This window comes from Hyperolius riggenbachi, chromosome 1 (genome assembly GCF_040937935.1).
Source record: "Hyperolius riggenbachi isolate aHypRig1 chromosome 1, aHypRig1.pri, whole genome shotgun sequence".
Classification (NCBI taxonomy): Eukaryota; Metazoa; Chordata; class Amphibia; order Anura; family Hyperoliidae; genus Hyperolius; species Hyperolius riggenbachi.
In genome coordinates this window covers 128,974,290-128,988,142 of record NC_090646.1, presented here as the reverse complement: position 1 = coordinate 128,988,142, position 13,853 = coordinate 128,974,290, and the positions used below count along the sequence as shown (strand labels likewise).

At 44.7% G+C, this 13,853-nt stretch overlaps 1 protein-coding gene across 2 annotated transcripts in view; it reads right to left on the bottom strand.

Moving 5' to 3' along the window:
• ATP10D (ATPase phospholipid transporting 10D (putative)) overlaps nt 1–13,853 on the bottom strand; it is a 121,699-nt gene that overhangs the window by 27,435 nt on the left and 80,411 nt on the right. For both annotated transcript variants that reach the window (XM_068278532.1, XM_068278533.1), the window contains exons 11-15: nt 7,634–7,813; nt 6,949–7,531; nt 3,366–3,469; nt 3,105–3,231; nt 302–486 (exon numbers count right to left, since the gene is read on the bottom strand). In XM_068278532.1, the coding sequence (XP_068134633.1) occupies nt 302–486; nt 3,105–3,231; nt 3,366–3,469; nt 6,949–7,531; nt 7,634–7,813 (1,179 nt within the window). The remainder of the gene's footprint in view (nt 1–301; nt 487–3,104; nt 3,232–3,365; nt 3,470–6,948; nt 7,532–7,633; nt 7,814–13,853) is intronic.

The following is a 13,853-nucleotide window of genomic DNA, read 5'->3' as shown; positions in this document are numbered from 1 at the left end:
AAAGCGCGATATAAATGTTATTTGTCTTGTCTATTTGTCTTGTCTTGTCTAATAAGGTTATAATGTTTTTGAAATGCCGTAATGGCCAAACCAATTGCTGGGAAATTGATGGGAAAAAGGAGGAAATAACCAACCGTCACAAGTAACAGATATTCAAGTTTTTAACACATATATTGTCTAGCTCCGTCTACATGCCTAGAGCCCATGTAGGTATGCCCAAAGTAAATGGGACAGGAGTTTATCCTGTTAATTTTAGTAAGAGAAAGGGCAGGATGACACCTCATCCAGCAGTCAGACTTACATTATCCAGTCGAGTTAGGGTTAAAATCTTGTCTCCATGTTCTAGCAGCTTGCAGGCATAGCCAATGTTGACTGCAGTTTCTTCCTTGTCTCCAGTAAGCATCCAGATTTTGATACCAGCTGTTCTCAAGGCCTCTATTGTATCTGGAACCCCTTCCTGCAGACGGTCCTCTATTCCTGTGGCACCTAAAATGGTTTAATGTCTTTATCAGTACAATTCACGTGGAACAATAAATACAGTATGTAAAAGTAACAAAGCTTGAATTACAACACAGAAGTGTATTTGGACTTGGAATTGGGAAAAGCTACTCCCTGCTGCTACATTAATAAGGTCACAACTGGATTTTAACTTTTACCCTAAAATGACATTTTTCCGAAAGCTAGTATGGGAAGGTTCAGCACCCCTGTGCCCTGGCTGCAACAAAATATATAAAGTAGACCAAAATCATGAATTTTGAATCGCGTGGAAAAGTATGCAAATTTTTATCTTGAATTATCCTTGGAGAACATTGCAGCTGGATCCTAAAATGTATCCACTGGCTCCTGGACTGGACATAAAAGAAAAACTTCTTTGGTGGCCGCTAACCCATTGCAGTCACCATTGAAGGTGCTGACCTTTGTATCTGGATTTAGTAGACCATGAAACCTCAGTACTATACACTCACCTAAAGGATTATTAGGAACACCATACTAATACAGTGTTTGACCCCCTTTCACCTTCATAACTGCCTTAATTCTACGTGGCATCGATTCAACAAGGTGCTGAAAGCATTCTTTATGATGGCCCATATTGATAGGATAGCATCCTGCACTTGGAGATTTGTGGAATGCACATCCAGGGCACAAAGCTCCCGATGCTCTATTGGGTTGAGACCTGGTGACTGTGGGGGCCATTTTAGTATAGTGAACTCATTGTCATGTTCAAGAAACCAATTTGAAAGGATTCGAGCTTTGTGACATGGTGCATTATCCTGTTGGAAGTAGCCATCAGAGGATGGGTACATGGTGGTCATGAAGGGATGGACATGGTCATAAACAATGCTCAGGTAGCCCCTGGCATTTAAATGACGCGCAATTGGCACTAAGGGGCCTAAAGTGTGCCAAGAAAACATCCTCCACACCATTACACCACCACCACCACCACTAGCCTGCACAGTGGTAACAAGGCATGATGGATCCCTGTTCTCATTCTGTTTACGCCAAATTCTGACTGTCGAGACTCATCAGACCAGGCAACATTTTTCCAGTCTTTAAGTGTCCAACTTTGGTGAGCTCGTGTAAATTGTAGCCTCTTTTTCCTATTTGTAGTGGAGATGAGTGGTATCCTGTGGGGTCTTCTGCTGTTGTAGCCCATCCGCCTCAAGGTTGTGCATGTTGTGGCTTCACAAATGCTTTGCTGGATACCTGGGTTGTAACGAGTGGTTATTTCAGTCAACGTTGCTTGAATCAGTCGACCGCATACTGGATGTTTTTCCCTTTTCACACCATTCTTTGTAAGCCCTAAAAAATGGTTGTGTGTGAAAATCCCAGTAACTGAGCAGATTGTGAAATACTCAGACCGGCCCCTCTGGCACAAACAACCATGCCACGCTCAAAATTGCTAAATCACCTTTATTTCCCATTCTGACATTCAGTTTCGAGTTCAGGAGATTTTCTTGACCAGGACCACACCCCTACATGCACAGAAACAACTGCCATGTGATTGGTTGATTAGATAACTGCATTAATGAGAAATGTCACAGGTGTTCCTAATAATTCTTTAGGTGAGTGTACATTTCACAGAACTGAACAATTGAAGCCAAACATCAGTCCCAAAACTCCAATAGATTGGATGTGCAATCATCAACACTTCTTAAGTGGTTCTAACATTAGCTTCAATGCCGTCTATAAAGCAGCCGATTCTGAATCCCACCACCACATCAAAGGCAGGAGACAAAGATGATGCACAATGTTTAACCTCAACTAAATGGAAGGGAGGAGAACACAAATGACTGGGGTATCTGGAGCTTGCAGTGGATTAAAGTGAACCTGAGGTCGAAGTTAAATGGAGGCTGCCATATTTATTTCCTCGTAAGTAATATCAGTTGCCTGTCTGTCCTGCTGATCCCCTGCCTCTAATGCTTTTACCCATAGACTCTGAACAAGCATGCTGCAGATCAGGCATTTCTGGCAATATTGTCAGAACCGACAAGATTAGCTGCATGCTGGTTTCTGGTGTACTTCAAACACTACTGCAGCCAAAAAGATCAACAAGGCAGCCAGGCATCTGGTATTGTTTAAAATAAATAGCCATAATTGTTTGGAATTATGGATTAACCATATGCTGTTCCTGGGTTTTGACTCAGACACAACTTACTACAGGGCTGCCTGGCAACTGGTATTGTTTACAAGGGTATAAATATGGCAGCCTCCATATAACGCTCTACCTCAGGTTCACTTTAAGTCCATGTACCAACCAACCTTGTACAAAACTTGTCCATAAGTAGAGACACAAACAAAACTACGACCAACCATTTCAGGCCTCTGCCCTTGTTAACGCCACAAAATCTACAGTGAACCTCCAGTTAGCCAAACGCCTTTACAGTACATACTCTGCAGGCATTGTTGCCTTTTAAATCAGGTTTGCACAGATTAGGTAGAAACAGAAAAGTGCTGAGCACATGTTTATGTAAAATCAATATTTATAAACCTCTGTAGCTTTTATGAGCCCTTCTGCATGGAAATACTGCCTGTTCATCAAGCATAGCAGATCAGTACATCTCCCCAGCAGCATATATCAAGCAGTTATTAGAGCACAAACATACCAAGCAGGGTGAGATTGGTTTCCAGCCGCAATGCAGACTCGTACAGCAGCTCTTCTCGATTGTCAATACTGGTCTCTGCCAAGAAGTGGGAGTGCAGCCATTCTCCATACTCTGCATCGCTCATCACCTGCACAAAGGAGCCCACTATAATTATTAGATTAATATACCAACATGATGAGTACAGCGACCACACTATGAACTGTTGATTTGGTTTGTGATCAGTTAGTGATTAGTAAATGGAAAAAATACATTTATCTTTACCTTCTTAGCAATACATAAAGTGCGGAGGCCACTCCGGGCATATTTATCTAAATGTTTCTGCGTTAACATTCTGATATCCGCTTGCAGGGCTTCCGTTTTGTTCTCTAAAATCACAGCATAAATAAATTTAATACAGATATTAGAAGGAAAATATCAGCATACACCATCCATACTCATACCAAGTTAGTAACTACACTGGGTAGCTCTTATAGGATGCCCAAAGTAACATGTGACATGATGAGATAGACATGGGTAAGTACAGTGCCAAGCACACTAATAACTATGGTGTGTTCCTTTTTATCTTTCTCTGCCTGAAAGAGTTAAATATCAGGTATGTAAGTGGCTGACTCAGTCCTGACTAAGACAGGAAGTGACTACAGTGTGACCCTCAGGGATAAGAAATTCCAACTATAAAACACTTTCCTAGAAGAAAATGGCTTCTGAGAGCAGGAAAGAGATAAAAAGGGTCAATAGTTCATAGATTTTAGATCTGGCATACTTCAATTAATGTGTCATTGAGCAAAACAAAACAGTTAAAACGTAAAAAGTAAATTTAAACATAAAATAAAACTGTGGAATATCTTAAAAAGTCATTTTTAGGAGAAGGAAGATACAATTTTTATTTCATTAGTTTATTTTCACTTTGGGTGTCCTTTAAGACGTCAAGTGCAAATACAGTGGAACCTTGGTTTGTGAGCATAAGGCATTGCAGAAACATGCTTGTAATCCAAAGCACTCATATCAAAACACATTTCCCCATAAGAATTAATGGAAAGCCAATTGATTCATTCCACAATCCAAAAACAGTTATAGTAAATTAGTATAAAATTAGTATAGTATTAGTATAAAATAAAAATGTAAACAAGACTTTCACTATAACTAAGAGCATCTTCGCTGTCTGTTTTCTCACCCTAACCTTTTTTTTAGTGTGGCTTTAACAAGGAACCTATCCAATGACCGTTACTTCTGAGGATTTCATGGAAATGTGACTTTACACAGTCTCTACACTCAGATTAAGTACAAAAAAAAGTTTGCTTGTATATCAAAGCGCTATTAAACCAAGTTACTCTCAATGCAAGGTTTTACTGTACTGATGTCATCAGCTGTTTTTTCCCTACGATAGTCTTCATAAAAACCTACTTGAAAATGTAGGCTATAAAACTGGAGGCATGAGTGGGGAAAATGTACTAACTGTTGTAGCTTTGAGAAGTGTCACATGATCAGCCACTAGCAACATTAAAGTGGACCTGAATTCTTGCAGAGGACAGAAGGAAAACCGAGAAATACACCCTTGTATGTATTTAGAGAGATTAGCATGTCTACTTCCTTCTCATCTGTGCCTAAGCACGAGTTGTAATATAATCCCTTAGCTGTTTCCCCTGACTGCCATGGCAGAGAGGCTAATTTGAAAGCACAGGATGTTCACAATATGTCTGCTTCCATGAAAGCAGGAAGTTTTTCTCTTTAAAAGTGATTATGCTGATGCGTATCTTTTAGAGTAGAGAGGAAGTTCTGAGTTCAGGTCCGCCTTAAAGTGAACCTAAACCGAGGAAAGGGGGGGGGGGGGGGAGGGTCTTACTTTCACGTACTTGGGGCTTCTGCCAGCCACCTGCAGCCGTCCTGTGCCCGCCCAATGACTCAATGATCCTCCGGTCCCCCGCCACGGTTAAGTTTAGTATCCCCCCCCCCCCCCGACCTGGCCACTGCACTGGTGTTAGGAGCGTCCCGTGTAGGCACAGAATGAGATTTTCGAGTGGTCAACTGGTCAGTCAGTAGGCCTGAACGATTTTATAAAAAAAAATTGAATTAAGCGATTTCTGTCCGAAATTGCGATTTCGATTCGATTCACGATTTCCTTTAAATCAAGCTTTGTTCCCCCTGTACCCAGTCTCTGTTTGTGTCCTCTTGCCTCCTCGGGGCTCTCTCTTGCCCCCTCTGTGTCTGACTGTGTCCGCTTTATTTCTCTTTGTGCCCCCTCTGTGTCTCCCTCTGTGCCCACTCTGCATCGCTCTGTGCCTCCTCTGTCCCCCAAGCTGCATCAGTACTGGACTTAGCTTCCAGCACAAGTCCAGCGATGCTCTTCTATCCACTTCGCCTCCTGCAGGCTCTAATGCACGGAATACTTCCTGTAGGTCATGTGACATACAGGAACCCAGAGTTTTGCCAAACACAAGAGCCGGCAGACGCCGATAGAGGGCGGACAGTGTTGGGCTCATGTGGAAGGTATGTCCACCGCTGCGGGCCGCACGTGCCGGGACTTTGGGGAAGTTTTAATCGCTTCTTTAAACTTCCCCCATTTGAAAATGATGTGACCACGATAATCGCCGCTTTGACGATTCCGAAATTGTGATCTTGGTGATCGCGGTTTTGGTTTAAATTCGATTTATGTTTCAGGCCTACCAGTCAGGGGAAGACACTGCAAGTAGTTAAGAGTGCACTATTGATCCAATCTTCTTAAATAAATCTTGGGTGTACTTTTCAGATTAAATTCTAGATGTCCTGTAGTAAATCTACAGTCACTAGGAACACTGTTAACAACAAACCCAGACTGGCGTCCAAAGCAACATTAAAACCCTAAATAAGGCTGGGATCACTCTCTGAAATGTATGCATTTTTATATATTCACATTTTTAAGCAATTCATGATGTTGGATTCTTCCTGGTTACCATATCAGCCCGTGTCTAAATGTGGTACATCCCTGTCACCATAAGGATGTATTGACTGCAAAAAGCATGCAGGGTGTGGGAAAAATAAAAAGAATTACGGGTTCAACATGGAGCTACAAGTGCGTTTCTGCACTGCATAAAAATGCACGTATAAAAAAACTTAAAGCGGAACTGAAGTACTTTAAAAAAAAAAAAAAGCCCCCTGCAGCTGACCTGTCCCACGCTGCTTCAAAACGATCCTCCATCCCCCCCCCCCCCTTTTTTTTAATGCTTCCCGTCAGACATGAGCATTAGCTTAGACCTGCAAAGGGCAGGTCTAAACCTGCTAACGCACTTTGTTGCTGCTGCATCTGGGGGTCTCCTTTAATAAGGAGACCTGCAGAGCTCCAGTCAGGCCTTCCGCACGTCACCGAAGCACCCCACAGCTCCGCCGGTCACCCCTAATTAATTAACCTACCGCCGCTAAACACCCGATGCCTCTCGCCACAAGTCCCGAATGTCTCTCTCACTGTAATTTCTGTCTATCAGAGCCCCGGCAATGCATCTTTGAAGCTCCCACAGGGGCTTCCCTTTGGTTCAGTCTGGACCAACCAAAACGGTGCGATGGCAAGTCGCATCTGCAAGCTACTCATCACCTTTAATAGGATATGGCCCACAGAGAGGCATAGCGAAGCTGGATCCAGAGGCTTCTCTCTCCTGAGGAAATCTCTACATTTTTAACCTGTTTCCCAGTTTTACTTTAACCGCTGAGAAAACATGCAACAATGACCCAAGACACCAACTCTAAGTGAAATTCTGTGTCTATTGGGTGCTATGGGTGTTTTTAAAATTTCTTTTATGTCTTGTGCTCACAATGTTTTATTACATTACGTAATGGTTTCAGGTTACAGGAAAAGTATGTTACACATGGAACTTACCATCAGATGTTGGCGATAGGAGATCCATAATAACAGAATCTGCTCCCTTGGTAAACACCACAATCTTATTGGTAACTGGATGGCGAGCTACAATGGACATCCTTTTCCTAACGGAATCAAATGGCAGAATGTGCAGCAGCTGAAATGTTAAGGGTCCCGCAGAGCCCAGTTCTACAGTCACCTGGTCAGGCGTTCGTGACATAAGAATACATTTATATGCACTGGCAGCATATACCAAGGCGGCTTCGTCAGGGGACTCCGCCTCATAGTAAACCTCACTCACTGCAGGCTTCTCATAGTCCTCACTAGGATGTGTAAGGTCTGATTTTTCCAAGCCTTCCAGCTCTGTTTCACCTGCAGAGCCCATGCTGACCTCCAAGCCCGGTTCCTCCTCAGCAGTGGGAGAAGCCAGCTTCCCCTTGCTGAAAAAGGGCAGTTTATATACAAAGTTATTTTCTGAGGAAGAATCTTTTCCATTGAGAAGTGAAGTTGCGCTCAGCTTACGGACAGAAAACCTCTGAAACATCTGTTTGATTTCTTCTAGGGATTTCAAAGGGGTTCTCATTAATGGTGGCATTCTCACCTGTTTGAAAGTAACAGATAACTGTAATACAACAAGCATTTAATGAACACGTGGAGCAATGAAGCACCATTAGACTACCATCTAGAGTAGGAAAAACATTACCTTCTGTCGCGGCTGATTAGGCAAGGAGACCACAACGGTATTACAGATAGCTAAAGCAAAAAAGAAGTCCATGATGTAGGAGGTCTCCAGAGCCATCTCCTCTGCATGATTGCACAAAGACTGGAGACTGATCTGGTAGAACTTCTTTTCTAGTCCAGGATCTGGTACAACATCCTTCTCCTGGAAAAAGAACAGAAAAAGCCCAGGCATAAACTTATGAAACTTAGCAAAATCTATACACACACGTTAAATTCTCTTCAGTGTACCATCTAGATCTTGTGTATGGAATGTTCAAAAAATGCTGAAAACTGTTGGCAAGGCGTTATGACTCAAACTGCTATTGCGGCATACCACAAGAATGACTTTGCCACATCAACAGTGGTGAATGCTTTGTAAGCCTGTTGAGCCAAAGAGGGACTTGGTATTAGCAGTGATTGCAATACCCTCCCCACCCTTAGTCAACCACCACTCATTAATTGCAGCATCTACTTTCAATGAAAGGGCGGGAAATTCTTCTGCTCTTTGGCTGGTCAATCAGTTTATCAAGCCAATAGGATGTCACATAGGAGAACGCCTCTGCTTTTCATCACAGTGGTGTTAAACGTCACAAAAAATAATAAACTAGATCTAGCCAGTGGCTGGATAGTGTACTGGTTAAGGGCATCCTGTTTGGTAAGCCGCCACCTACTCAGTGAGGGCAAGACTCCCTAACACTGCTACTGCCTATAGAGCACACCCTAGTGGTTGCAGCTCTGGTGCTTTGAGTCCACCAGTAGAAAAACGCAATATAAATGTTCTGTGTCTTGTCTAAAAAAGCTTATTTTGTGATGTACTGGAATGATCTGAGGGATGAGCTGTAAAGCAGTGATCTGTGGCTGCTAAATAAAAAGGCTCTTCAACAGAGGCGGGACAAGGGCCTCCAGCACCCAAGGCTGAGACACCAAAGTGCGCCCCTCCATCCCTCCACCCCAGCCGTCACACACTGATTGCTATTAGACTAAGAGGCACCCCAGGGCCCCCAACACCTTAATCTCTAGTTATATGGCTTGTAGTCACTTCTATGTATCTCCTTTTCTTATTTCTTTCTGCTTCAAACACAATTAGGAATAACAGCTGAATGAATTGTGCGCCCCCTCTTACACTGCGCCCTGAGGCTGGAGCCTCTCCAGCCTATGCCTCGGCCCGGCCCTGCTCTTCAACAAAATCAACGTAGTACATAAACAGAATTCAGTCAGATGCATGTATGGGCTGGCTGAGAAATATTCCATTATTCTTACCAACAGCTGTTCAGTATAAAGTTCAAACAAAAACTGAAGGGTGTTTTGACAGACCACTACACAGCAAAGACGTGGTAAAATTGACTAAAGTTTGATCGGTCAGTTTAATGTGCAAGAAGCCAGCATAAGGACAATGCATATGCTGCAAGGCCTTCAGTGCTGCTCGTGTACCTGCCATATATCAAAGCCTGTCTGATGAGAGCTGCCATTGCTTCCCTCCCATCTGTACACTAGTCCCATGGCAGTATTTCACACATAACTCAACAGATGCTTTGCTAACCAGGATCTAGTATGTAGCTTGTGAATCAGTCAATGGGTACCTGCATATTGGAGAGATTCCACTCAAAGGGAATTTATAATTATTTTTTATTTTACTTCCATTAAAAGCTAAAACTAAGATACAGACACAAAATATCTCCCATATTTGTAATAACAATGTTCAGAATGGTCTCATTTGTTTGAGTGAACAGAGACCTGCATCGGGTTGGGTGCACACAGATTAAATGAAATGCAGGGCTGGTGAAAATTCAGACCCATGAAAGCCCCTGGAGCTAAAAAGCCACTCATAAAATGTGATCACATGGCCAGAAGCAGCTGAGTTAGCAGGAGGATTTGTGGAAGATATTATTTGTTGTCACAAATAAGCGGAAAATGACACTTTGTGACAAAAAAAAAAAGTTTCCATTTCTTCTAACTTGCGACAAACAAAAATGAAATCTGCCACGGACTAACCATGCCCCTCTCTGAATACCTTGAAGTGTCTACTTTTCAAAATGGGGTCATTTGTGGGGTGTGTTTACTGTCCTGACATTTTGGGGGGTGCTAAATTGTAAGCACCCCTGTAAAGCCTAAAGGTGCTCATTGGACTTTGGGCCCCTTAGCGCAGTTAGGCTGCAAAAAAGTGCCACATGTGGTATTGCCGTACTCAGGAGATGTAGTATAATGTGTTTTGGGGTGTATTTTTACACATACCCATGCTGGGTGGGAGAAATATCTCTGTAAATGACAATTGTTTGATTTTTTTTTTTTACACACAATTGTCCATTTACAGAGATATTTCTCCCACTCAGCATGGGTATGTGTAAAAATACACCCCAAAACACATTATACTACTTCTCCTGAGTATGGCGATACCACATGTGTGGCACTTTTTTGCACCCTAACTGCGCTAAGGGGCCCAAAGTCCAATGAGTACCTTTAGGATTTCACAGGTCATTTTTGTTTCAAGACTACTCCTCACGGTTTAGGGCCCCTAAAATGCCAGGGCAGTATAGGAACCCCACTAATGACCCCATTTTAGAAAGAAGACACCCCAAGGTATTCCGTTAGGAGTATGGTGAGTTCATAGAAGATTTTATTTTTTGTCACAAGTTAGTGAAAAAATGACACTTTGTGAAAAAAAAAAAAAAAAATCAATTTCTGCTAACTTTTGACAAAAAAATCTAATCTATGAACTCACCATACTCCTAACGGAATACCTTGGGGTGTCTTTTTTCTAAAATGGGGTCACTTGTGGGGTTCCTATACCGCCCTGGCATTTTACGGGCCCAAAACCGTGAGTAGTCTGGAAACCAAATGTCTCAAAATGATTGTTCAGGGGTATAAGCATCTGCAAATTTTGATGACAGGTGGTCTATGAGGGGGCGAATTTTGTGGAACCCACTGGCGAACCGAGGGGGCTATTCCGGGTGTCTGTAACCCCCCCTTGCACTGAGCTGTGTATTCAGCCAGGGAAGCCTGCATAATATAAACAGCCTCATTCTCCCTCCCTTCTTACTTCTGGCGCCTCCCACCAGCTAATAGAATGAGAGAGGCAGCCGAGCCTGCAGTGAGAGAATGTTGATTCTGGAGTCCACTCTCCACAGCACAGAAGTGTCAGCTAAGCTAGGAGGACTCTGACACCAGTCACTCCTGCCTGCCCTGTGCTGCAGTCTGCAGAAGCTGTGAGTGTGTAACCCTGTGCTGCAGTCTGCAGAAGCTGTGAGTGTGTAACCTCAGACCTGGGAGGAATAGACCTCCTCCTGTTATCAACTCAGCTCTGCTAGAGGTAAATAAGTACAGCAGATAAGAAAACACAAACAGTAAATCAGTCAAGCTGCAAACACTGCTATTTCATGATGCCTGACAGAGCTTAGGCTTAGGCTATTTCCTGAATTTTAGCCTATAAATGTGTAAATGCCTTTTCCGTTATAAGTGCCCTGAAGTATCCCCTGAAACGCCTGTCTGTAGTGTAATGTAGGGCAGAAGAGGTTTACTTTATGTACATGATGCAATTAGAGGGCATGCAAGCTGGTAAATATGCACAGCATGATGCAGAGCTTGCCTGGACTCAGGGTCCGTGGGCAAACATCTGTCTGGTCTCTCCCCATTGTTATAATGACTGCATGTGTGGATAAGGTGTTAAACAAGTTGAAAAGTTGTTGACAGTCCCTAGACTCCAGGAGGGCTTCTTTCTGACTTGTGTGAGAGACTGGCAGGGACAGGAGTCCGATTACAGGCAAGTAACCTGTCTGATGTGGGACTGCAATACAGATAAGTTCTCTGCTCCATCTCAGGCTATTCTCAATTTCTCCACTCCTCTCTCTGGGCTAGTGCACGCCAAAATGACAATAGCAATCGCTAGCAATTTGTGAGTGTGATTTTGTGAAGCGATTTTCAGAGCGATTTTTGAATGAATCGCTCAAAAACATGCTACATGCAGTATACCTGCGATTTTGAAAAAGTCACAACGCTGCTGTGGGAACACCCTCATAGGGTAACATTAGCCAAGCGCTTTTCAAATCACTGTTGATTTGAAAAACGCTCAGAAGCCCTCTTGGTGTGCACCAGCCCTCCCTCATTCACCTTTGTTTCCCTCTTCCCCTAGTGCTGGCTGGCTGTGTCTTCTTGTAACACAGGGAAGCTAAATAAAAGTGCAATCCTGGTGAGGCAAATTATTATTTAGTATCTAAATAGCGCCGCCATCTTCCGCAGTTGCATATATCCCTGCATCATATGGCTATTGCTTGCGCTATGTGACACTATGTGGCATATTCCACTGAATTGTCCAAACAAAGTCTATCTCCCATTCCTCTCTCGGGGAGTTGTTCCAGCGCTGTCCCCCGTTCAAATTTGCTGCTACCAGAAGGCCTCAGAAACACTCGTGTCCTTGAATACTTCCAAAGATAGGCAGCTCCGTAATACGCCAGCGCACTTTTGTGCATGGGCAGTATGGAGCCACCTGTATTCAGAAGCACTCGAAGACATAAGTACTTCTGGACCTTTCAGGAATCCCCCCCTTAAAAATCCTGCGTTTGCCCCTAGAACCGGTCATAAGCAGGGTGGCCTTTTAGATGACAGGTTGTATTGGGCCTGATCTGATGGATAGGAGTGCTAGGGGGGTGACAGGTGGTGATTGATGGGTGTCTCAGGGGGTGGTTAGAGGGGAAAATAGATGCAATCAATGCACTGGGGAGGTGATCGGAAGGGGGTCTGAGGGGGATCTTAGGGTTTGGCCGAGTGATCAGGAGCCCACACGGGGCAAATTAGGGCCTGATCTGATCGGTAGGTATGCTAGGGGGTGACAGGAGGCAATTGATGGGTGTCTCAAGGTGTGATTAGAGGGGGGAATAGATGCAAGCAATGCACTGGCAAGGTGATCAGGGCTGGGGTCTGAGGGCATTCTGAGGGTGTGGGCGGGTGATTGAGTGCCCTAGGGGCAGATAGGGGTCTAATCTGATGGGTAGCAGTGACAGGGGGTGATTGATGGGTAATTAGTGGGTGTTTAGGGTACAGAACAGATGTAAACAATGCACTTGGGAGGTGATCGGACGTCGGATCTGCGGGCGATCTATTGGTGTGGGTGATCAGATTGCCCGCAAGGGGCAGGTTAGGGGCTGATTGATGGGTGGCAGTGACAGGGGGTGATTGATGGGTGGCAGTGACAGGGGGTGATTGATAGGTGATTGACAGGTGATCAGTGGGTTATTACAGGGAAGAACAAATGTAAATATTGCACTGGCAAATTGATAAGGGGGGGGTCTGAGTGCAATCTGAGCGTGTAGGCGGGTGATTGGGTGCCCGCAAGGGGCAGATTAGGGTCTGATCTGATGGGTAACAGTGACAGGTGGTGATTGATGGGTGATTGATGGGTAATTAGTGGGTGTTAGGGTAGAGAACAGATGTAAACACTGCACTTGGGAGGTGATCGGACATCGGATCTGCAGGCGATCTATTGGTGTGGGTGGGTGATCAGATTGCCCGCAAGGGGCAGGTTAGGGGCTGATTGATGGGTGGCAGTTACAGGGGGTGATTTATGGGTGATTGACAGGTGATCAGGGGGATAGATGCATACAGTACACAGGGGGGGGGGGGGGGGTCTGGGGAGAATCTGAAGGGTGGGGGGGTGATCAGGAGGGAGCAGGGGGCAGGGGGGGGGATTAAAAAGAAATAGCGTTGACAGATAGTGACAGGGAGTGATTGATGGGTGATTAGGGGGGTGATTGGGTGCAAACAGTGGTCTGGGGGGTGGGCAGAGGGGGTTCTGAGGGGTGCTGTGGGTGATCAGGGGGCAGGGGGGGGGGGAAATCAGTGTGCTTGGGTGCAGACTAGGGTGGCTGCAGCCTGCCCTGGTGGTCCCTCGGACACTGGGACCACCAGGGCAGGAGGCAGCCTGTATAATACACTTTGTAAACATTACAAAGTGTATTGTACACTTTGTATGCGGCGATCCGGGTGCTAGTAACCCGCCGGCGCTTCCGAACGGCCGGCGGATTACAGCGCGAGGGGGGCGGAGCCAGTCACCGGCGGCCGATCGCGTCACGAATGACGCGATCGCGCCACTCATGCCCCTAAAAGGACCGCCGCCTTTGGGCATTAGCTGGTCCTTGCGGGGTCCACTTCCCGGCCGCCTCTGTGCGTTAGGCGGTCGGGAAGTGGTTAAGAAACAATTCACAAAGTTACAA